General features: G+C 30.5%; 1 protein-coding gene across 1 annotated transcript in view; it reads right to left on the reverse strand.

Moving 5' to 3' along the window:
- LOC145324455 (uncharacterized) overlaps positions 1-26,655 on the reverse strand; it is an 84,217-nt gene that overhangs the window by 31,824 nt on the left and 25,738 nt on the right. Inside the window, exons 8-12 of the mRNA XM_080167042.1 lie at positions 11,866-11,889; positions 8,009-8,240; positions 6,766-7,095; positions 6,326-6,374; positions 2,428-2,713 (exon numbers count right to left, since the gene is read on the reverse strand). Of these exons, the coding sequence (XP_080023168.1) occupies positions 2,428-2,713; positions 6,326-6,374; positions 6,766-7,095; positions 8,009-8,240; positions 11,866-11,889 (921 nt within the window). The remainder of the gene's footprint in view (positions 1-2,427; positions 2,714-6,325; positions 6,375-6,765; positions 7,096-8,008; positions 8,241-11,865; positions 11,890-26,655) is intronic.

Consider the following 26,655-nt stretch of genomic DNA (forward strand, 5'->3'; position numbering starts at 1 on the left):
ATTACCTAATACTTATATCATAGGATATAAGATAAAAAATTTTAACTTTTAAAAAAGCTAATAATTTGTTTTTAATATTATTGTTTTGCTATAATGAATGTCTCTATCCACCCATAAATGTATCTTGTTGTTGTTTTGGCCAATTTCCAACTCAATTTCATAATTACACATTTCTTGTACACAACAAGGATATAACATATTTTAAACTAGTGCAGCTTCCAAGTTTGAAAAGACAATACTCTGCTAATCATACTGTATAGGTACAAAAATTTATAAACTTGTTTTGATATTTTAAGGAAACTAACAGTTCAAACTTTTTTTACATAAAGGGTAATTGGGGTAGGGGGTAGGGTCATTGATTTATTATCCATTTGCATGCCTTAATTAATTTTATATTTTTTTGTACATTAGCAGTATACCTATAAAAAAATTATTTTTGAGTCTCTGCACTTTAATTTGCCATATACATACTGAAATGGATATTGCGAATTTGCATATGGCTTGCCAATAATTGCACACTCTAAAAATTACTATATCTTTATTGTTTATTGTGGATAGACCCGCTAGAGGCCTCTAGGGGCACTTGATGTGAGGGAGGGAGAAAGCATTCCAGAGCTGGATCTTTCAATCATTTTAGTGGTGTTGAATAAAAACTCCTTGAAAACCAGGAATCTTTTTATACCAAGGTCATTTGTCAAAATCAAATTAGATCTGGCACAGTTTTTAAACAACAATGCATCCCTTTTAAGACCTGTTTTATAAAAGATTTCCTAGGTCCCTGTATGGTTTTAGGCTATTTTAGTTTTAGATTTAACTCTTGGGAAGGTGTTTTGCTATTTTTCTGCTAACTAGCTACTTCTTAATGTAAATCCTACTGATGTTAGCAGAGCACCCGCTAGTTCTATAAGTTATAGTAGTAAGGTTTTGTTTTGACTGAAACTTAAGTTTTCAGTAACACTGAACCGATTGGATTCTTTATTTTATAGAAGATTCTTCTTAAGTTCCCGTATGGTTTTTGGCTATTAAATTTTTTGACATAACTCTTGGGATGGTTTGTTTGTACTTGTGCAAATCTCCTAGATGCTAGAGTTGCAACCGCTAGTTCTATTATATAAAGCAGTAAGATTTTTATTTCTAAAGCATAAGATTATAATAACTAACTACTGAACTGATTTCTTCCTTTTTAAATCTTCGAATACAGAGCCACTGAATTTATAATTTAAAATATTTTAAGATTCTGATGGTTTCCTTATGCAATACATTTTGCGAAAATCTTCAAAAAGATAAAAAAACATGTAAATAAACTCAAAAATAAAAAAAAAAGGATAGAAATGCTTAAAAATCATACCCAGACAGACATTATTAATACGCAAATTTTGCCTACTTTTTGGCAAGATCAATAGCACTTTAAATTTTGTAAAATATTATCAAAATTTAGTTCATTTTAGCAAAGAGATTTCTCTATAATGTAAATCTGTTCTTAATTTTTTTTTTACTTTTTAACACTGTAATGATTTAACCTTATATAGTTTTGAATATTATTGTTTGATTGATAGCATTTGACTGCTCGACCCTTATCTTTAAGATCCTATTGTAGTATTGAAACTAACCATCCATATAAAAAGTAACTTGATGTGTGTTTGTCTACGTATCTGTGAGTTTTTACCGAAAGATCTCGCTAACCGCTGAACCAATATGGCTCTACTTAGAGCGAAGCTTCTTATTATCCCTGGAAAGGTTTTTAGCTATCACAAGATTTTGGTCAAGCAACCCAATCATTTAAAAAAAATTGAATTGAAAAATATAATTGAAAATCAAATGTTGACCCAATGTTGAAGCGCCCCCAAAGCAATCTAGAGACGTAGCCGCTATTTTGTTGATAATACAACTTACATTTTAGTATCAAAGACTTTCCCTTTTCAATGAAATGAGAATTAATATTCAGTGGTAAATTGCACTGCCAAAATTAATTAAAAATCTGCATTAATTCTACATGTTTACAAAGTCATATAATCCCAACCACTTTGACTATTCTCTAATAGACTAGATTTGAAAAAATCTACTGTCAAACTAGGATTTTTAAAAACTAGAGAAACTGACTTTCGTCTAGATGATTTATAAACGTAAATTGATGCGTTTTCTATGCATACTGTTGATTAATATGCTGAAATTAATATAAGAGTTTGTGATGCATATTTTGATATTGGAATATTTACAAGAAAAAAATATTCGCAAGTAGCGCATCAATAAAAATCTTCAAAAAGTTGGAATAGTTATTTATCGCACCGTATTATAGACAGCTTTCCGCGGTAATTAAAATAAAAAAAATGCAAGATTAAAAGTATGCCTGGGCTAACAAAACTGGAGGCGAAACTACAAAAAATTACTTAATTCTAGAGTAGCCACGAAACAATCAAAGATATTCACCTTTTTTACATTGTCTTTTGCTTGAGCATTGATTTTCAAATCATCTTTCTCCTTTGCATTTGATTTTTTCTCACTTTTAGGTACTTTACTATTATCATTTTTAATTGCAGTGTTATCACTTTGATCATCCTTTTTAGCATCAGATGTATCTTTAACTTTATCTGTATTTTTGCTCTTGTCACTGGAGGATTTTTCGTTGGCTTGACTCGAAGATTTTTCTGATTTTATGAAGTTGTTGATTTCAGACTCTGGAGGCATTTGGTTGGATTCAAGATAAATGCTCAATCTAAAAATTTAATATTTCATGAACATTTAAGAGAGAGAGAGGGGGCAATGTGCTATTCATAACAGTAGTACCCAAAGTTTTAATAACGTTTTCTTATTTGTAGGCTTAACAACTGTAGGGACTTTCGTGAATTTTGATTGGTTGGTTATTTAAATTGATTGTTCAAACGTTTCAACCGCTAATTTCAATCTAGAGAAGGGGTAATGTTGTGTATCATATTGGGGATGTACCTAAATTTATCGGCAATTGTCTTATCCCTTTTGATCCATGTTTTGTCGCAAATAATGTAAAATATATAAAACATACAAATAAAAAATAAGACATTTAATTGATTTTTGGGAAATGTTTTGTTTAAAAGACAATAGCTAGTTGTTACTGCGCTACTTATAAGCATAATTGTCCTTGTTTACTGTAAATGAATATACATTATGTAATATTAGTATATTAATATAATCAGCTTATAGAAAAAACTAGGATAGCTATATTAATAAGTAGCTAGCAGAAACAAACTCAAAATTTTTAAAAGAAAAGATATAAGTAAAGAATTATAAAGTGCGAATACAGGAAAACCATGGAAAGATGAAAAATAAAAAAAGCCTAATAATTAAATGACTTTATTTGCAGATTTGATAATATATTAATCATAGATTAGCTTCGCTACTATCTAGGAAGGAAATTTGATAATTTCAATCCGCTTTTGTTGCAACTTTGCTACAAAAATAGATAGAATAGATATAGAGCATTGTTTTGTAAATAAAGATCAATATGATGTTTTAGTCAATGTCCCACTGTCTCTGAACTTTACTATAATTATACATTAGAGCATTATGATAAACTTCCTAAATCTATAAAAAAAAGCTTAAAATTAACCAACTTAATTAACCAATTAACCTACAAAACCATTATTCAAAAAATGTAATTTTAAAACACTTTTCTAAACTGCCAAGTAATATTTATTCATTCTGTATAATACTTCACTGTTCTTTATTAAAAAATGTCAAAATAATTGTAAATAATTATAATCATTTTGAAAAATTAACTCTAATATGCCTGCAATTAAACTAAATAGGCCATTAGAAAAGATCTATAACTCAAACCAATTAATTAGTACTCTATTGTCATAAGTCTATAACCTGTCACAGGCCTTTAAAGTTTTGATATTTGAGACATCTTTTACACAAAAGACTTTTCATTCCTTAAAATAATCCTTTAACATTAAATTGGACCTTTTTAACTTCCGTGACTTTCAAAAAGCTTCCCTGAAGAAACTCAAAAAGTATTTAAACCCGATATTTTATTTGCCAACATTATCTTTATTTAAAAGTAACAGGATGTCTTTTATCTGTGTTTAAGTCTGTCTTCTTTATGTAGCCAAGGTTTTTTGCTAACCGCTGAATCGATGTGGTTCTGCTTTTCAAAGATATGTATTAATATTTTTGGGTCGGGTTCCTAAACCTTCGCAAGCGAAATTAGCAAAGATCTTTATAGTGCCTATAAAGATCTTCGAAATAGCCAGGGATCGGAAGCCGCGTGTAAGCCTCAGTGAAATCGTCATTTTATCACTATAAAATTTAGCTGGATGTATAAAACTGTCTCTTTAGTAGACAATCCTTCTTTCAAAAATTTCTTTTTCTGCTCACAAGCAGGTTTAAAACTGAGGATTATGCGCGGCTGAGGCGCGGCTTCCGAACCCTGGAAATAGCCCATTGAAATAAATCACCCCTCCCCCCAAAAAACCATAAATTGTTTTTAGAAAACTAAAATTAAAATTATATTTAACAAATATAAATTAGTCACTGATTTAATATCAATACCTGCCACCACTTATTGAAAGACTATTCATACGTACATTGATTAAAAAAGCTTGTTGATGTTGCGCTTTTTAAAAGCGAAGCTTTTCTATAATTAGGGTCGGTCCGTCCGTCCGTCCGTACGTCCGAGATAGATAGCTTTTATTCGTTAATTTAGGCATGTTAGAATTGTCCTATCGATTTCAAACTTTGCATGATGATTCCAAAATCTTTATGTGATCTAATTATCCGTTTGATCTGATTTTTGGTATACTAATTCCTAGGACAACAAAGTACAATATTATAAGCGAAGCAACTCTATAATCAAGTTCTAAAAATGTAAGTATGTCCATAAACATTATCCTGTATCAAGCAGTTTTTCAACAACTTTACTTACAATTTTGCTTCGAATCTTATACATTTATATTCTGATTATTCAGTTCTGACACTATACAAGTGTTAATGTTTGTTTGTCCTACCATTTCAGTGCTTCGCTTTTATGGATGTTGTCATCCTTGTTTTGGCTATAATTGTTATTGTTTTAAGGTAGCAAATATTTGTATATATGTATTATACAGCAGACTTTTATTTCATTTTAAAAGGGAGTTTTAATTTTATGGAACATACTTTGCATTGATTTAATATGTTTTCAACAAATTTGGTAGCAGAGCATTTGAATTTTTATTGCACGCACAAACATTGATTAATTTTATTGACTTGCATTAATCAAATCGGCATTTAGTAAAGTGGTCATGGATGAAATAACTAGTGGCTTCTGCCCTACATTCCAGGGGCGCTAAAATAAGAAATGAAATAGACTAAGACCACCATAAGGTATATATGAGGCGTCTTGAAAAAGCTTAACTCAGTCAGACCAGCCTTCTCTAAGATCTAAAGCTTCAGACAAGAAAACTACTGTATAGAAAATTCGATAAATCAAACTTATTAGGATTAGAACTAATAATTAAACTAACTAATCAACTTTTCAGTGTTATGTTGACATAATAACAGCACAAAATCTTAGCAGGGTATGGTTAAAACTTTTACAATGGAATGTTGAGTATTTTACAATGATTGGATTCCCAGTTTCAGGGATTGAACAACAGAAAATTAATCAATCTCTCCAAAATGTTAATTTCTGCATTAAGTAATTTGTAACTAATGGATGTAGAATTATGTTTTATTGTCCCCTGTTTTAATTCTGTTTATTATAGATACAAGGATGACAACATCCATATAAGCGAAGCCTGAAACGTAGGACAAACGAACATTATTACTTGTTGAGAATGTGAGCTTAATTATCTGAATATAAATGGATTAGTCTTCACAATATTGTATGTAATTTTTTTTTGTACAAAACTGTATACTGTTTAAAGGCATACTGTGATAGAGAATCTTTGCTTCTAAAATTGTACTTTGTTGTCTTTGGAATCATTATTCCATAAACCAGAAGGGGGAAATAAAGAATGTCATTTTAAATTTAAAGAATACTGAGTTATTTAGAATATCTTTTTGTGTTTATATATTTTATATATTGGGCTTTTAAGTCAAAACATTTTACTTTATAAAGACAAAATAAACAATATTTTTAATATTTTGGAAAAATTCAGAAATATTCATTTTTGAAACAGTGATTCCTAGGACTATAAGACACAATGTTGAGATAATATAGAGAAATAAACAAACGATAGAGAAAAATTGCTTATAATACTTAAAAGCAAAGACAATTAGAACTTAAATTTTTCCTTTTGATGATGGGTTGGGGGGGGGGGGGGGGGGATTAATTTTTCTGTCATTGTCATACACTTAATAATAAACTAACCTAATATCAGGATCATAGAAGCTAGAAACTGCTGTATCTGTTGCAAGCTCTGAAAATAAACAGCATAAACGAAAAATGCACAGCAATACACTTTATGCCTTATTATTCATTATTTTTATGGTCCTATTTGATGAGGTTATGCCGATTAATGCCTTGGAAATAGTTTATAATATCAACTTACATCCAAAACTTTGATTGCATGACATTCAATTAATTTAATTAGCTAGGACACAGTTTTGGTTAAAATTAAAACGTTTTACCTAAACTAGTTGTTGCGAAAGTTGAACAGACAACCTTCTAAACTAAAAAAATGCTTAAGGCTGCCATAAAAAAACCTAACCTTTTAGCCAATGTTACTTCTACTATCACATACAGATTCAAAGGCAAACTGACATGATTTTAATTATAGAGTAGTTGCACTATCAAAATAATACATGTACCTAATTCTTGTAAAGGATCATCAACAAAATCTTCCTCCATGTTATCTCCAGACGAATCTGATAGCGTGTCAAGAATGTCACTCCCAGATTCTTCTTGTTTCCCATGATCAGGTGTTTTAAGTTGGTCACATGACTGAACAGCTGTTCCATATTGGTCACATGACTGTACAGCTGATCCAAACTGCTCACGCGACTGAACTGCTGATCCATATTGGTTACGTTGTTGAACAGCTGTTTCATATTTATCTCTTGATTGAACAGCTGTTGCACTGGGGTCAAATGCGCCATGACAGTCACGTGGAGAATGGTTGTATTCAAATGCTCCACTATCTGGAAAAAAAAACAGGAAGATTACATTCAAGAGAAGCATAATTTAAAGGCACACCAATATAAACAAACAATCAACCATTAGACTTAAAAATTATCTTTTTTTGCTGAAAAATCAATGTAATTTCTTATGCACTGTTATACTGCTGTGAATATGTTTTTCAACGCTTTCTGATTTTGAATTTAAAAATAAGACATTATGTTTATGATGTTTAAAAAGGATGAAAATAAGAGTTTAAAAAGTGATACATATTATGAAATAAATCCACACTTCCCACAAGCTTTTCTTATTCCTAAAGGGAAAATACTTATTATGGTTTCATTGCCACGACCCCAATCCCTAAAAAATAGACCAAAACCTTACCAGGACAAATAGCATGCTTTCTGAAAACTTTTTGTCAATCCGTTTTATAAAATCAGTGCCAACATTCTTATTTCAAATATCTTGATTTTGTAAGAAATCTTTTTGTGTCTTGTACTACATTTTTTTAGAATCCCAATCCCCGTCCTAGAGTATGATAAGTAAGTTGCAGAAACAAAACATAACAACAACAAAAAACATTTTAAAGAACAGGCACACTTATTCTTCAAAATTAATGGCTGAAAAAATAATATATTGAGAATAAATAAGTAATTAAGGAGATTAAACTGTAAGTAAGTATGTAAATTTAATATATTTAAATAAGAATTATTATGTCTAAAATTAGAAAGCAAAATAAACCATTTTAGGAAAGCGAAATCAACCCTAAAAAAATGACCCCAACATAATATTTTTCTAAAATGAAAGTGGAGGGGGAGGGGGGGAAGAGACTTACACCCCTACCTCAGGTGATGCTTACCCGCTAGTAAAAACGAAAGTAATAGTACCTATCTTTTCCATAATACCTATCCCTATCCACCCCTTCATGGAGCTTACCTGAAGAGGAGGCTAGTGAACTTGGCGAGCTTTGAGGAAGGGGTGACTCTGAGGTCGGTGGGGAGGGCGGGGGTGACTGCGGGAGGCGGGGCGAGGAGGTGTGGGAGGTGGAGTATAGGGTTTGCGCCGGAGAGGGGAGATGTGGTGCTTGAGTAGTAATGTGTGTAGAGGAGGTGGAGGGTGGGGGAGTTTCGGGTTTTCCCGGCATCAACGGCTGCTGTAGCTCATTTTCCTAAAAAAATAGATGTTTATTAACAGAATTTACTTTGCAGTACTGTTTATATAAAACCGCGACTTCAGCATTATCGTAACGCGTCTGCTTGCTGTCAGGTACGAGTCTCGACCGCACTGCTAGTAAGATCAATGCCTTGGTCTTAAAACAGGCGCAACTCTATGCCATGCAGAGTTTGGATTTCCAGACAAAGGTCGTGAAATTAAAGGGTTGGTTGTCTGTTCACCCCGGGGTTTGAACCCCTTAATATTCTTGGAACTGGCGTTACAAAATGTTTTAATATGGCAATAGAAGAGTGTTAAAACAAGCTTTTAAAATTAATACATAGATATCTAGTAAATAATATGATTTTTAACTCTTACTTTAAATGCAAGTATGAAAAAAAAGTAAATTTTCTCTGTATAAATCCTAAAATATTGCAGAAAATATTTTTGCGACCTAAACAAAACTTTTAATATTTCCCCTAACTTTAAAGTGTCCCTACTTTTTACTTTTAACCCCCTGATAGCTAAATAAAATTAATAATAGTATAAATTCCTTTTTTCATTTGTTGGGAAGGTGATGGGTTAGAATCTGAACCCAAAATCGTAACTGGACAAAGTGTCTCAATAAATTGTGACGTCATGAGGGAGATGAGAGGAGAAGTGGAAAAGAAAACCACTAAAAAAGAGATAAATAATCCTTCAATTTTATGACGTCACATGGCTGATTTTTGAGACACTTTGTCCAATGACCCCTAAATCGTGTCATACCAAAAGACATTAAAGTTGTTGTTTATGCTACAATGTCAATTATTAAGAACTAGCGGCTTCGCCCCTAGCCTCTAGGGGCTTTGCCCCAAGAGGTAATTAAAAAATAAATGTAGTACATGTGATGGATCTTCATCCTCATCATATTATAATTATACATCATCAAAAAATAATAATTATAATTATTCCTCATCATCTTCAAACTATACTTTATCAAAAAAAAAAAAAAAAAAAAATTGGGGGGGAGGATTTTTTTTATTTTTGGGGGGTTAGGGGTGTCCCACCCCCAAGAAAATAGCTTAAAACCACCACAGGACCAATAGGTATATACCCTCAAGAGTAGAATCCGATCGGTTCAGTGGTTACCGAGATCTTAAGGGACGGACGGACAGACAGACGGACGGACGGACAGACAGACGGACAGACATCGTTCTACTTTGTATTATAGATAGGATGAATGAATTCCTCGGCCAAGAAACAGGCATAGGTAATCACCATAAACACTTTTAGAGTTTTGATGCATAGGATGTACTTTAGTAGAGGAAGTTCTATCTATCTGTCATTTTGTCTCTTATGATCTCACTAACTGCTAACGATTTTTATTGAAGCTGTATAAAGGCCCTGGAATTGGGCTGTTATTACAATAGTCCCCAAAGTTTTATAATAGCGTTTTCTTATTCGTTGGCTTAACAAGCTTTGGGAACCTTTATTGGATTTTGAGTGGTTGGTTCATTGAGGGTTAATTTTGTGTATCCTCATTTGCACTTTAATTTATAAGCTATTGTCTTATCCCTATAAATCCCTCTACTTTTTACATATTCGTCCTTGTTTCCATTCTAAGATGTCATAAAAATAATTATAAAATCTAATGAATTGATAAACTTTTTTCATTATTTTTCTAAAAATAGTAGAAAAGGGGGTAAAAGTAAGTTTGGAATGATATTCATTTTTTTGCCAAGATTACTTCCAAAAGTAACCAATATTAAAACACATATCCTATCTAGTGGCGTGCACATGGTTTTGCTAGAAGGAGGAGGGGGGGTTAAAGAAGCGTTTCCAAAATTTTTACTTCCTCTTGTGGGTTGAAACACCACCTTAAAATCAAAATCAAGAGGGTGTAGGAACTGTGAGATTTAGGGGGATGTTCTACTAACTTCAGCAGGGTGCTAAAGAGTTGATATAGCAGTGCTCGACAGTCGCGCGGCAGCCACCTGTAAGCCTCAGGTAAATTTACAATTTTGAAACTAAACCTCACACTAAAATGTATCAATTCCTCTTTTCAAAATATTTCCAAAGCTTCCAAACGGGTTTAAATTTCAGGCTTAGTCGCGGCTGCCGAGCCTTGGATATAAGTCACTAAAATTGTGTGTTGAAAATAAACAAAAATAAAACTGGTGAAAAACTGAATAAATTACATGCATATACTATTATCATACAGTAAATATTGCGTAAGATTTTTATAAATGCATTCTTTATATTTATGGGCACCGTGGCTACTCTATAACTATAAATATCCGCCTCTTTAATATGCTTTGCTTATTTAATTAGGTTAATAAATGATAATGGAGTTTTTCTTGTCAATACTATAATAGTTCAAAAATTTTGTGATTAAATCCAGGAATCAGTCGATGGACGATGAATTCATTTAAATCCATAATAATGCTAACAAAATTATCACTTCATCATTAAAAATATTGGTTGGAAAGTTTGGATACTTATAGTTTGGAACCAACAAATAAAAATTCAATAAAAGTAACAAAAGTTTTTGATTCAAAGAATAAGATAAATTTTTGGTACTAGTGTAATTTACCGCCCAATGCTCTATCCCTCAATGGGTTATATAAATTTAATGATCATATTATCACTATAGACAACATACCAACAATATGTAAACTGGGTTTATCTAATAATTGCTGCGCTGCATATGATCACATGTGTCCTTGCTCCCCATAAAGTGCTCGCTACTGCATTCTTAATGCCTTAGATACCAGGGAGAGAGGGGACATTGGGCTGTTTATTTTACTAGTCCCCAAAGTTTTATAATGACGTTTTATTACTCGTTAGCTTAATCATTAAGTTGAGTAACCAAATATTTCAACCACTTATAGTAAAGGGGTAATTTTGTGTATCATAATTGGTGATGTACATCATTTTATCGACCATTGTCTTATCCCCTTAGATCCCTGCCTTGATACAGATTTAACTTGACCTTCGGAGGCAAATTTATGTGTGAACAACAAAACAGAATTGTACTGACAAACCTGTTCTATGATTTGGTCCGTCCATATGTCCGTATGTCAGATCCTACAGGATAGCCCTATTTATTTTATGCATGTTATAATTTTTGTTTAGACTTTTTAAAAATGTAACAAAATGCTTTACCTATTTTTTTAAATTTCTCTTGTTCTAATGTTCAACTAATTTATTTACCTTTTATGGATGTTGTAATCCTTGTATTATTCAATAGAATTTTAATGAATATATAACTATGATAGCATATTAAACTTATACGACATTTATATCATATTAGTATAGAAAAAATTGAGCATTTGTTTTTATAATAAAAAGGATATTTTTCTCTCTTTTTTGTGAAATATTATCAACATAGCATTTAAATGACCTCGAAAAAAACTGCATTTTTGCTAATGCTACAATTGCATTTTTTTACAGCAGAGTTTCTTGTAGATGTAAAAAACCCGTCACCTATAAAGATCTAATTTACTGAAAAAATCGCCGAAAACATAGGCCTGGCAAAACTTTAAAATATTATTGGAAAGAGGGTTAAGATGGATAGGAAGTATCGTTATACTAGCCAGCTGCGAGCATACATGAACATTCAAGTAATGATATATCGATTACAAAATATTAAAATTTACCTTTAGCTTGTAGAGCAGGTACGCCTGAAATAAAAAAAAAGAAATTAGGTATTATAATAAAAATTAAGTCATTTATCAAAAACAAGGATGACAACATCAATAAATATCGAAGACTTAAAAGCTGAATATTTTCCAAATATTTTAAATTTTAAAATAATATCAATTACTCTTTTGACTATATGTAAATCTTTTTTAATGCAACAAATTTTTTTAGAGAAATTATTTTTCAGTATCGCTTTGAAACATATTAATATCAGCTGGATTAGAACCAGTTTTAAGCCATACTGAAAAATTATGTCTAGCATCGTGTTATATCCAGTTTTCTACGAATAAAAAAATGTACAATCATGATATTTAAACCAATGTTGTTAGCCCGTGCTATCCGCATCTCGGGGCTAAAGAAACTGGTTCTAATCTTATAATTGTATGTACATTTTTATATCCGCGGAAAGCTGTTTATAATACGATGCGATAAATAACTATTATTCTCTATCTGAGAAATGAGTGAAGGTTTAGATAGCTACTAGATTGACAAAATCCATATTTGGTAATATTTTAACTTTTTCTAAGAACCATAAAGTTTTTAAAAGCGTAGGTTTTTTAATATTGTTCGGTCCATAAGTCCGTGTCTAACAGATAGCTGTTATTGCTATTTAGGCATTAGAATTGTCCCATTGATTTTAAACTTTGTAGGATGATTCATGTAAGAGTTAGCCACTATTTAGAAAGAGTAGCAGATCTGTAGTCGTTGCCAGAAAGTATGTATGTCAATTAAAAATTTAAATTTTAAATTTTTTTTATATGATTATGAGATGATTTCCTATTCATCTAATTCTAAGGTACAATATTTTATGCAAAGAAATCTAGTATTTGATATATCTTCCCCCATAAACTTCAAATTCCAATTTAAAAAAAGATATAATTCTATCTCCGAAACTATGTGCGCACACGATATTGTTTTTCGTGCCATAAACTTTTTTGGTAGCATCTCTTTTCTACACAAACCCCACCCACACTTATCCAACAAAAAAGGAAAGTGATATGTCTTCTGAAAAAAATTAAAAAACGAATGGTATAGCATTTGTGCTTTAATTTTGTTGACAATAATAGTTAAATAGTAGATAATGGTTTCTGGTAGTAATATCTAAATGAAAAAATATCTGAAATAGAGATATAAATTAAATTTATTACTACTCTAATAAGGGGCATTGTAGGAACAATTCGACCACATTATTGGTTAGGAAAATGAGTCTATTTTTTTTCGATTCATCCATTTAATAAGTCAACTATAAATAGTTGAATTTGAAGGTTTCTAAAGGGAATTCATATTGTATTAAATATTTTATTATGGAATAAGCCACATTGGACTAAATAAAAAGTGACTACAAGTTGGATGGGCCATTTAATCTTATTGGCTATCTAAGGTAATAAATCTATAGTTTTTTTTTCAATTTTCTGTATAGAAAAATTGTCACTATTTTCGACAAAAAATGCTAAAAATGTGGGTATGAGATGAAAACAATAGCAAAAACATACACATACACAATATTGTACCAACAAAATATGTATTGGTATAGATGTATAACCCAGACAACTACCTAGCCCAAGTGGTGGAGACCTTTTCCGTCTGCTAGCTAATTTCTTTCTGCTCTTTTGGCTATGTTAATATTTCCAACACTAATAGCTGATATTCAGACTCAAGACTCAATTGTAATTCAGCAAAGGGTTCCACGCCTCGTATGTAGAGTTTCAATACTTATAGTTCGTGTCCCCTCTATTCTTTTACTTTAATGTACCAACCAAAACAAATACATATTCAATGTTTAAATAGGACATACAAAGCATGTATGGATGGGTAAATTGACAAAAATGGAAATTTTCAAAAAAATGCATTGATTCATTAAGTATGATTTAGATGCATTGCATATCTTTTTCTTTCTGAAACCTATCAATATTTCTTTTCCACACTTTATTTTGATTATGGTTCTATACTAGAATAAAATCTCCAAATATTACAAACAACCAACCCATTGATTCCACGACCTTTAATTGAAAGTACTAATATTGCAATGTGATGAGTTTCATCTACTTTTGGGCCAAGGCATTTCCACTAATCTTGCTATATTTTTTCGAATCTGACATAGCAGCAGCAGTTACGAACCCATAAACTCCCCATCAACGAGCAGATGCTACATTTCTTAATTAGTAGATAAAAGAAATGTGAAGTTTAACTTAGGAGTTCGGTCTGACAAACAATAACAAATCCTAGTTATAGAGTAACTGCGCTACATACATATGGCGAGTTAATTATCCCTTTATCTCCGCAACTCGCACATACCCAGAACCATAATTCAATTCATGTGCCATTGAACATGTTTACTGAAGGCAGATTTTAAACCAACTATTTTTCAATTTAATTTTTTCTAATGTTTTTCTTTACTTAAAGCTTTAAACATGGGCAATTATATCCTCCTTGAATATAATTCAAATAAAATTTAGAATATATTTTTTTTAAAAGATATAATACTCTTTCTAACTCCTTACACTTAAACCTTTATATAAAAGTTCCAAGAGGAATCGCCTCTAAAAGTATTAACCCTTATAAAAATATGTATATTACATTTTTTGCTTTTAAAAACTAAAATTGACATGGAGTGCGACTTCTCCCTTTATATTAAAAGCTCCTAGAGGCCTCTGGGGCCGTAGATGCTCTAAAATTAATCTAGTAGCTGTGCTTTTTAAGAAATAAAGAAATTTAGTTAATAAATGCAAAAATGTATATGTCAAATTATTTTAAATTCTTAAAAAAGGCAGCAAGCCAAAAATTTCCCAAAATATGCGAATTTTAATTAGAAGAAAGAAAGCTTTATGTAATGATTTAAATAAAGATTATGTTGTCATTTGTTTCCACAAAAGAAAACAAGAGTATTTTTTCTCGTATTCATTCGAATCCGGTGGATAGGAACCGGTTCTCATCCATACGAAAAAACTATGTCTAGCATCGTATTATATCCAGCTTTCTACGAATATAAAAATGTACAATCATAAGATTAAAACTAGTTTTTTTAGCCGGTGCCTTTGGCACCTCGGGGCTAAAAAATAGTTTTAATCTTATAATTGTACATTCTATATCCGCGGAAAGCCGTTTATAATACGATGCAAGAAATAACTATTCCATGATAAACTAAGCAAAATTATCCTCCTATTATATAAAGTAGTAAGGTTATTTTTGTCTGAAGCTTAAGATCTCGATAACTACTTAACCGATTGTGTTCTCTATTTTAGGTATGCTTGATATAGGTCCTGTGATGGTTTTAAGCTATTTAGTTTTCAGATTAAAGTCTTTTGGATGGTGGTTTAAAGATATTTTTTTTCTGTCATTCAGAGTTCTTAGATGCTAGGGGCGTAGCCGCTTGTTTTATTAATGTATTGTAAAATTTTCTTAGATAGTTAAACCGTCCAAAACTTTCATTTGTTTCGACAAAAATAAACAAGAAAAATTTGTCCATGGTAAGTGCAGCAACATGATTCTATTTAATTGATTGTAAAATTTCTAAATAGCTAACCGTTCTCTACAAAATATCAAATAAAAAGTTTGTTTTTGCTGCGCTACCTATAGACACTATCATCCCTGTTTTATGATTTATGCTCTGTAAAAAACTTAAGCATATAAGTATTGTAGAATGTACATAGAGCTTTATTTGTTAGCAACATGGAGATCTATCAAATATTTCATTTTAGTCATGTTTTACAAGAATAAATTATAATATATACATACATACTGGAACATGGATATGTTTTACAAGAATAAATTATAATATATACATACATACTGGAACATGGATATGTTTTACAAGAATAAATTATAATATATACATACATACTGGAACATGGATATGTTTTACAAGAATAAATTATAATATATACATACATACTGGAACATGGATATTTTTCCTCATGTTTAAATTGAACCCAATATAAGGATAGCAAAATCCAAAAAGCGAAGCTCTAAAATCAGACGATAGGAAAAACGAGCATTATAAGAGTGTCAGAACTTAAAAATCAGAATATTGATTTATAAGTCTAAGAAAAAAATGTATATAAAGTTGTTGCAAAATTTCTTTTCAGGATAATGTTAAAAAAACATATTTACATTTTTGGACTTGATGATAGAGAAGCTTCTCATAATATTGTACCTTGTTGTCATAGGAATCCTTTAGTATGTTATGTTTGTATATATACACCCAGGCATTCTCCCTTAAGAATTAAAAATAATGGAATGTCTTGGTCCATATACAGGCATATCTTAACCCTTACAGATCGGGGCGTTATTTGCTGTTTTTCGGCGATGATCAGAAAAAGTAATTTTTTTGGTTATAAAAAATTAAAGTTCGTCCTAAAATTTGGTTATCCTAGCTGCAAAATTGGCCGCTCTACAGCTGTTTTAAAATTTAGCGGCCGGCCGCTAAAAAGCGGCTAAGGAGCGGTCTGACCGCTAGGACTAGAAAAAGTATTTCCTCTAAAAATACACATGAACTACCACAAAAAAAAATTTACGTCTTTATCTGTAACAGGAGCCGAGATAAAGGGGTGGGGGGCTCTTAGAGCCCCCCTCTGATCTGATAAGGTGGGAATTGGGGCCCGATCTGTAAGGGTTAATACCACAGCATCGAATATTTATCTGTATAAATGAAAGAAAACAAACAACAACATGATATATACATTACATTTCACATTTTATCTTTTTCCCTACTGTTCAAAGTGCAACTTTTTTAGCATAGACAAGATTTTAAAATTTAAAATTTTCCATTTCCATATGAATACACTATCAGCTACGCCCCCAGAAGCCTTTCTTTTTGTATACCAGCATTTTTGTAATTCTTAAAAATAAAAATTCTTTTTACGTTGTAGATTTTATTTCTCTTTGGCTTGTTCGCAAAAAGTTAAGATGGGGGCAAGGGGGATTTTAAAGTAGGCAGAAATATATTGGGATAGGGGGGCTAGAGAGGAGAATTAGATGGATTGATTCAAAATATTTTCAAACTATTTACAACTTCGCAAGTGTATGAATTTTTTAAGCGAAGCTTTTCTCTAATTAGAGGCTGTAAGACAGTACGTAACAGTGAAATTTTTTCGTTAATTCAGGCATGTTAGATTTATCCTATAGATTTCAAACTTTGGATGATGATTCCTGTAGTATTTTGGTACGATTTAGAACGCGTAGCAACTATATAAGAGTTACAAGAAAGTCCGTAGGTCCATCTTAAACATGCTGATTTTAACTTTTTGACACTATCATTTGTATGATATAATTATCATTTTCTTTTGATTTCTGGAGCATTGATTCCTAGAACAACATGGTACAATATTGAATGCAAAAAATTTCTATAATTATGTTCTAAAAATGTGAGTATGTCCATAAAAAGTACCATTTATGTAGGCAATTTTACATCACATTTATATGTATATAATTTTTTTTGACTTAAAAGTTAATATTCTGCTTATTGAGTAGTGACACCCTACAAGAGTTTTCATTCGTTTATGGATGTTGTCAACCTTGTTGTTTTTATATTCTATGAATTGAATGTGTATTTGTGTATGAGGGTGTTTTTCAATTTGATGAATGACAACAAGTTATAGGGTATGATCCCTCTAATAGCTTAATGGGCCACTTATTATCAACCCCACACCCCCATTCCTTCCTAAATAATAATGATGCTACTCCATAATTTACTTTGTCTGTCCGTCTTTAACTTTAATTCCATGAGGCAATACTAGTTAGTAACCTAACCAAACCTAAAAGCAGAAAAATTTAAAATATTTTTTTTTTTTTTTTTTTGGGGGGGGTTATTTGCACCATAAATAGAAGGAATATTGTAAGTTATATAGCTTTAAAATGTGCTCGTTAAATTCAGATATTTGTTACAAAAATCTTTCACATTTTTCATCACATGAAAATATTTTATCTTTATGACAGCTTAGCATATTATCCCGTTTTTTTGTATTAAGCTTTAGATTTCAATAACTAATAAATTTGTTGAGTTCTCCTTTTCAGAGATGCTTCAAAAGGGGCGATCACCTACCCTAACCAAAACGATGAAACGCCCCTTAAGAGGCGTTGCCACGAAAGGGACTAAACCCAAGTTTTGTTATAAAAAAGGAATGATATACAAGTTTGGTCCCTTGCTGAAATATATTTAGAGTGTCGTCCGCAGATATGTTAATTAAATGTGCTTAGGCCAGGGCCAAAAAATACTTTAGTTTAACGGTATGAATGTAGTTTACATAACAAATGTACATGGTGATCTAATTTTTTAACAAACTAAGGCAAAGAGCACTTAATGCCCTATTGGAACTATTAAAATAGTTATAAAAAAAGCAATTTTAAATATTTTGCAATTAATTTTTATCAAGAATTGAACGTAAGAAATGTAATAAACAATGACAATGACATTCAAAATATTTCTGTGATCATTAATTGCAATATAGATATAGCTAAGATTCCATTTATAATTCAAAGTAGAACGATAACTGTCCGTCCGTCTGTCTTTCTCAAGCTTACCGTTAACCACCGATTGGGCTCTACTGGTTCTGTAGTGGTTTTAGGCTATTTTTAAGGGTGATTTATCACCAACACCCCACCCTAAAATTAATTTTGGTAAAAAAAACCCATCTAATTGGCATCATGTGGTGAAACTTACTTCGATTTCTCCTCTTATTGGGCAATGCCCCTAGAGGCTAGGGACGAAGCAACTAGTATTATATAAGTTTTAGCGGGGTCAAAAGAAGGTAGACAATAAAAGTTGACAAAAAAACACAAGGGACTTGTATAGTTGATGTTTTTTTTAATTTAATGAATTTTAGATTGTGTGCTTAAAAATATGTATGTTATAAATTAAGACTTAATTATGACATATGAAAACAATTATGTTTTGACTTTGTTCATTAATCTTAATTTAAAAAACTAATTTTTTAATCTGGATCATAATTGTAAAAATTAATTGACTAGGTATAGAATTAATATTAGATTTAAACTTAAATTTAAATTTAAATAAATGTTTTATTATCTTTACTTTTGATGGTCATCAATAATTATTTTTCGTTTTTCTAAATATTAATCTTAAAATTCTGAGATTTAATAAGGTACAATAAAACAGACAATTTAAGACTTGAAAATCATTACATGGCATTTTTTCTCGTAAACTGATTAAATTTAGTGCTTTAAAATATAGGGGCTTTGTATATAAAGATTGAAAAAATACCCTACAAACATTCTAAGACTTGATTATGAAAATTAAATAGTTTAAAACCATCAGGATAGATCTTACCTAAAATAGAGAACCCAATCAGTTCATATCTTAAGCTTCAGACAAAAAAAATTACTACTTTATTTAATAGGTAGATATATAGATATACTTATTATTTACCTTAAATTTAAATTTAGGACATTTATTCCATTCCCAGATTTTTTGTAAGTAAGTTAAATGATGATAATTTTTATTAGAGCATAAAACTGAAAGCATGTGTGAACACTTTTTACACTACTAGCGGTTGCGTCCCTAGTATCTAGGGATATTCGAAGGGATAAATAATGGCAGAAATTAGCCTAAATCATCGACTTTTTTATAAACTTTTTTAAAAATTTCTAAATTAAAAAAGAGGATAACGCCAAATATCATTGCTACGTAAAAACATATCCTAATGAAGGTTCCAGGACAAACGCAGGAGTGTTAAGTTTTAATTTAATTAAGTATTTCTGTACAGATTAGGTTAGGTTAAGATATGAATGTACAAATAAGCCCCTCGCAGGGGTTAGGCATTAAAAAAAACCTAAAAGAAGGTCTAAAATAGGTTGGGTTAGGTTAAGAGTCCACTCCTGCGTTTGTCCACTCCCGCGTTTGGGACTCCTGCGTTTGTCATAGGACCACTCAGTTTAGAACAAGAATTAAAATATTTTAATTTGTATGTCTGCCCTACAAATTGCAACAATTCATATTACAATTAGGGTCAAGCATTGGAAGGATTTAGAATTTATTTCAAAACAGATTAATATAAACAAGGGTGGCAGACTGCAGTATCTATAAAATCGAAGTGTAAAATCAGACAGCAGGACAAACGAACATTAACATTTCTAAGATCTTGTCAAAGTTAATAAACAGAATATAAATGTCTAAACGAGATTGTATGTAAATTTGTTGCAAAATTCAGGACTTGATTTTAGAGATACTTTGCTTAAAAGATAGTACCTTGTTGTCCTAGGAATACATTTTCAAACTTTTTAATAAAGATTCCAAATTCCTAATATTCGTGTTAATGTCACCTATTGTAATGGTTGAATATAATCTAGATGTATGTGTATTGTAGTTTACTGTTCTTTTAACTAGTTGAAAACCAGTGTGTAACATCACGCTTACTGTCTATTAGAATCTATAGTGTACTGTTATTGTACTTTGAATGGTTTTTCAAAGAAATTGATCTTAGAAAGATCTCTATCCCATCAATATAAGCGGTTCGATTCACTGTATGTCAAGTTACACTCATTAAACGCAGCCTATGAAAAATGCAATGTTTCTTAACGCTTTTTCATATCTTGGGTCTACACGTCAGTACGGAAAGGAGATTAGTGCACTGCGTTTGTGCAACTTTTTAAGTTGAACCAAACAAGTTCAAACGTACAATCACTGCAAATTTTAAAAGAAAAAAAGTTGACCCTCAAAATTTCACCTTAAAGTGACACTTTTCTAATAGTTTATAGTCCACTAACTCATAAGCAGTAAGAATTCAAATCCATTAAGTCCCTTCTAACGAGATATTGGCAACTTTTTGCACACATTTTTGCAAACGGCAATTATTTCCTTTATTTGAAGTTTTGGATAATAACATTTTCATAAAAGTTTTCAGTAATAATCATTTAAGATCCATTGTTGAGAAAAAATAACTGAAAAAATGTGTTTCCATGCAAAATAAGCTCAAAATCTAATGATTTTAAATATTTGCGATTTAATGGTAAAAAAGAATATTTTTTTCTTTTTGATAGCCTGAATATGTTTAATTTTGTTTTTTATATAATCTATTCTTTAAATAGACATGCATATTCTTGCAGATTTTAAAAAAAATTTAAAAAATCAAAAATCGAAATTAATCAAAATTTATCTATAGCCTTTGAAAAATACTTTTGATATTTTTAACCTATATAATCAATAAAATCAATGAAAAATAAAAAAGTTTTATAAAACAAACTTTTGGAAAAGGTTTAAGATAACTTCATAAAATTAGCATTTAAGTAGGATATTTTTCTTGTCTATTTTAAAAATGCAAATTAAACATAGTTAACGAATATTTGATTAGCAAGAATAGTAATAGAATATTTCAATAACTACTTAAACCTTTTTGTGGCTATGTTATTTATTTAAACAGAAAATCTATTTTGTCAGAATTATAAAAATAAATAAATATTTTCAAACAAGCTTGCAAAATAAACGTAATTTTATCAAACTTCCTCACAGTTTTTAGAAGATATTGTTGTAAAGTATTAATTATTAAAATAAAATCTTTAATTTACAATGTTTAAAACACCTAAAAGTAAATTCTAAGCAAAATTAGATTTATTCTCTAGATTTAGAGTAGCTGCGCTACTTAAAAAAACATCTAGTATTGAAACCTACAGCTGATCAAAAATCAATAGTCATAAATTGGTGGTTTACAGATATCTAAACATATATATACACCTTACAGATTTATTTTTAAGATGGAATGTAAAGTACATTATACGAGATGTCATTTAGTCAAATTTTAAACAAAATAATTTTCATTAATTCATTAACAAAAAATAATGTTATAAATTTAAACTCACAAAGAGACTATTGTGTATTTTATTATTATGTTCTTTCTGCAATCTGATTCAAAACAAATTTTTTCTCTCATTCAAGTCAGGGATGAGTTTTGTACCAAAAAAAATAAAACAAGTTGAAATACTTTTAATTTAATTTGATATTATTGTATAATATTTTCTTTTATATATAATTTAAGAAATATATTTATAAAATATTTACCTGTCATAAAGACGACATATAAAAACAACATCCTTATAAGGAAATTAAAATCTATTTTCAAAATTTTCAAATTCATTTTATGCTTAAGAAGGGACGAGAAGGAATTGAAATTCAACATTAACTTGTTATTTTGCTTGTATATTTATCATATTTGTTTACAGTTTATTGGTAAAGTTTGGTAATACTTTATTTCGAGTCTATCATGCAGTGCAATATGGTCAATTTAGTTTTTTTTTGTTATTTTCTAAAATTGTATTAATTTAGTTCATATCCTATTATATATAGTAGTAAGGTTTTTGTCAGTAGCTTAAGATTTTGCTAATTAGTTTTGACAAACCCCAAACTGTCCCAGTTTTGAGCAAGACGATTCCAGTTACGTCATATACGTTTCAGGAAAGAAAAAGGGAAGGGGGGAAGAAAATCTCTTCAAAAGAGATGGGAGAAAAGGGAAGAGATTTTTTCCCCCCTTCCCTTTTTATATGACGTCACAGGAATCGTCTTGCTCAAAACTGGGACAGTTTGGGGTTTGTCATTAGTTTTCCAATTTGGGGAATCTTTATATATGTCCCGGGGTGGTTTTAGGCTATTTATTTTAGATGTAGTTCTTGGGATAGTTTTTTTCTTCTTTTTTATTTCTATCTATTATTTTTTATTGGTCTTGGAGTGATATTTGTGGCGCTCACATAAAATTGAGCTATTTCTAAGATACTCAAATTGCAGCATTACAATCTGAAAAGGCGGCTAATATCACATACCCAAAATTTAGATCTTAAGTTCTAAAGAATCAGATGTGATATAGATTCAATATAATTAGAAAGCTATAAAAATGTATATTGAAGTAACAGGATATCTGTCTGTACCGAAGGATTCCGCTAACTGCTGAACCGATATGGGTCTCCTTTATTATATAATTATATCAATTGATTTTTGAGTGACTTTTATCCCCCTACAATTATTTTCCGGGAGGGTAAAATCAATAAATACAACCCCCCCCCAAAAAAAAATGTTTTACTTTTTTATTCTTACAATAAAGTGCTTCTAAAGGCCTCGTAGCTGCTGGTAGTTTAATAAAATATTGACATAATGTAAAAATAGATTAAAGAGGGTTCATGCTTAAATTTTTTAACCCGATATTTGGAGCACAGCTACTCTACAACCTAATAAGACAGAAAGATATTTCTTACACTTTAGAACCTAATGGAATTTCCAAAATTAAGAAATTTAAACAATTTTGGATTTTCAAGAAAAACATTAATTTAGAAGAGGTTCTCTATAATCACAATCAATGCTTAAACCTTAAAAAACAACCATCATTTAGTTTATTTGTTTCTATGGATATTTTCATTTTTATTATTTAAAGAGATGTGGATACATTAATGTTGGGTATTATGCTTTCTATTGTAATTCTGTTAGTTTAAATTGTATTGATATCAATCTAGTTGATCTTTTTATTCTAAATATTTTGGTTTTATTCAATCCAGTATTTTATGAGTATAAAATATTAGAATGTTCGTCAATCTTTTCGCAACTACAGTGTGTTTTTTAATGAGAGCTTTTTTGAAAGCAATTTTACCCCATTTAATGATTAATGGCTTATTTTCTTCGTTTTTTATAACCATTTATAGAACATCAAAAAAATATTTAAGTTTTTATTAAAAAAGTACAGTAAAATCAAAAATTCAAAACTTAGGTGTCAACATCTAAAAATGGTTTTAGCGCATTTTTCTCATGCACAAATCTTCTACCCTTTGCAAGAATGGCTGCAAACCGCTTTAAAGTTGATAAACAGAGTTAAAAATGTATACAGATACTTTTGAGGACATGTACTAGAACATATAAAAGTTTGAAGGCCATATCTCAACCAGGGAGGGAGTACTTGATTTTACTGTACGTTTTTTATTAAAAACTAAAATATTTTTTTTTGATGTTCTATAAATGGTTATAAAAAACAAAGAAAATAAGCCATTAATCATTAAATTCTGATAACTTTAAGTGGGGTTAAATTGCTTTCAAAAGAGTTCTCATAAAAAAAAACACACTGTATTATATAATTTGTTTTTAAGAGGAAGCTTTTACTAGACTTTTAGTCATTTAAGACGCATGGTAGATATTTTTCATTGTGTAAATTATGTCAAATTATAATCACAGATTTTCGTGTAAAAGTAACAGATTGTCTATTTGTCTCTCTAGCTGTGTATAAAACAGACCAATCGGATGATTTTATCACATAAAAATTCTTATTAAAAAAGTAAAAAAATCAACATGTTAAAAATGGGCGTACGGACATTCTGGTAACGATTATAGAGTTGCTACGCTTTCTAAATCGTACCTAACTACTACAGGAACCATCATGCAAAGTTTGAAATCGATTGGACAATTCTAACATGCCTAAATTAACGAAAAAAAACTTATCCTTTACGGACGGACTTACCGACCCTTATTATAGAAAATCTTCGCTTTTAAAAACACAGTTTTTCTTCTATAATTAAAAAAAGCCTTTCCCTCAAGTGCCCCTAGTGGCCTCTAGGAGTTTAGCCGAAATATAACATTACGTAAAGGTTATTAGATGCATAAAAAGATAATTTAACAAGGATGACAACATCCATAAGTAGCGAAGCACAAAAATCGTAGATTGGAATACGTACAAGTAGATTAAAAGGGTATTCATTAAAATCAAGAATATATTTATTGGATAAAATAAACATGAAAACTTGTTTTATTATGCATGATGACGATGGTCAAAGTAAATTACATAAAAGATGCTCATAAAAATAGGAAATTTTATTTTGATACTGATATCCCACAAAAGTTTGAAAATTGGATAAAAAAAACAAAGATATGGGGAAATATGTAAAACATATTAATATAGCCAAAAACCTGAATAAAGGCAGCCTGGCCGCCATGGTTGTTTTCTTAAAACAACAGAAAATTTAATTTTTATCACCTTAACTTATAAAAATTAGGAAAAATAGACCATATACACTGAAGATATGGAGAAAAATGTGAAAAATATAAAAATAGCCTAAAACCTGCTAAAAAGGCAGTCTGGCCGTCATGTTTGTTTTCTTTAAAAGACGGGAAATTTAATTTTGATATCTATAATTGAAAAATTTTTGAAAATCAGGCCATAAACACTGAAGATATGGAGAAAATTGTGAAAAATGTAAAAATAGCCTAAAACCTGCTAAAAAGGCAGTCTGGCCTTAATGAATGTTTCTTTAAAAGATTGGAAATTTAATTTTGATGTCTATAACTGAAAAAATTTTGAAAATCGGACCATGAACACTGAAGATATGGAGAAAAATGTGAAAAATATAAGAATAGCCTAAAACCTGCTAAAAAGCGGTCCGACCGCCATTGATGTTTTATAGTCAATTGTGTTCCTTAATGATGGGAATGTTGTCAAAAAATTTCAGCATTCTATCTTTTATAGGAGCTGAGTAAATCCCATTTCCCCCATAGCGTTACGGACGGACAGACTGACTGACGGACGGACGGACAAAGTGAATTATAGAGTAGCTTCGATACTAAAAAAAATCAAATAAAATTTAGGACCCAAATCGATTACTGTTTATTACATATGATGCTAAGGGCGCCACTACTATTCAAATATATAGTAGTATCTCATTCTTTAGAACATAAAAATACAATAATTGACTCACTAACCAATGAACCAATATGATTATACTTTAAAGTGAAGCGTCTTATAGGTCCTGGTAAGTTTTATAACTAGTTTTGAGACACCCTGACATCCTCCCAAAAGAAATCGCCTATAGAAATTCTTTTTCATTATTTAATGAAATATTACTCCCTCCCCCCCAAAAAAAAAATTTTCAGTAAAATTTTTTTTTTAAGAACATTCAATTTGGGTGGGGTAAATACCCCCCCCAAAAAATTTTTTTTAAAGAACATTTATTTTGGGGGGGTAATTACCCCCCCCAAAATGGTTTGGGGGGGGTAAATACCCCCCCAAAATCGTTGGGGGTGCCTACGGCACCCCAAAGGTAGGGGTAATTTTTTTTGGGGGGGGGTATTGTTTACAAAATTTTGGGGGTGCCAAATGGCCCATTACCCCCCCCCCTTGGACGCCTATGAATTATTATATTGTCTATTTATTTCCACCAGTGCCATTTTTGTAAAATTGAGTTTTAAAATGTGTATGATTTATAACGATGTTCCATGTTTATAACTCTGCACCCTAAAGTATACCTAAGCCAGCTATTTGCAGCGATATGTGTATAGGCAGTCTAAAAATAATTAGAATAATTATTTATCGAATTATATTAAGACAGCTTTCCACAGATAATAAAATGAATAATTAAAAGATTAATAGTAGTAAATTGTTTATAATACGATGTGATGCATGATTTTTCAGTATGGCTCAAAACCGGTTCTAATCCAGCGGTTTTGAGACGAAAGTTTTTATAAATTATCTGAACTTTTAAAACTCTATTTTTTTTGTGAAAACTTTTGTTGTTGCGTTTTTAACCCTTTTTCCATCTATAATACAAAGTAGTAAGTTTTAAAATCATGTCTTCGGATATTTTATAAGGACAAAAAAATATTGATTTCATTGATGGACAAAAATCTAAGAAAAAAGAAAAAGTCGCTCTGTTTATATTATACTAGCGGCTTAGCCCCTAGCATCTAGCCTCTTTGATCAATCTTTGGTTACTAAGATCTTAAGCTTCAGACAAGCAGACGGATAGACAAGCAGACGGATAGACAGACAGACATC

The sequence above is a fragment of the Acartia tonsa genome, chromosome 7 (assembly GCF_053477335.1).
Source record: "Acartia tonsa isolate MP-2025a chromosome 7, ASM5347733v1, whole genome shotgun sequence".
Taxonomy (NCBI): Eukaryota; Metazoa; Arthropoda; class Copepoda; order Calanoida; family Acartiidae; genus Acartia; species Acartia tonsa.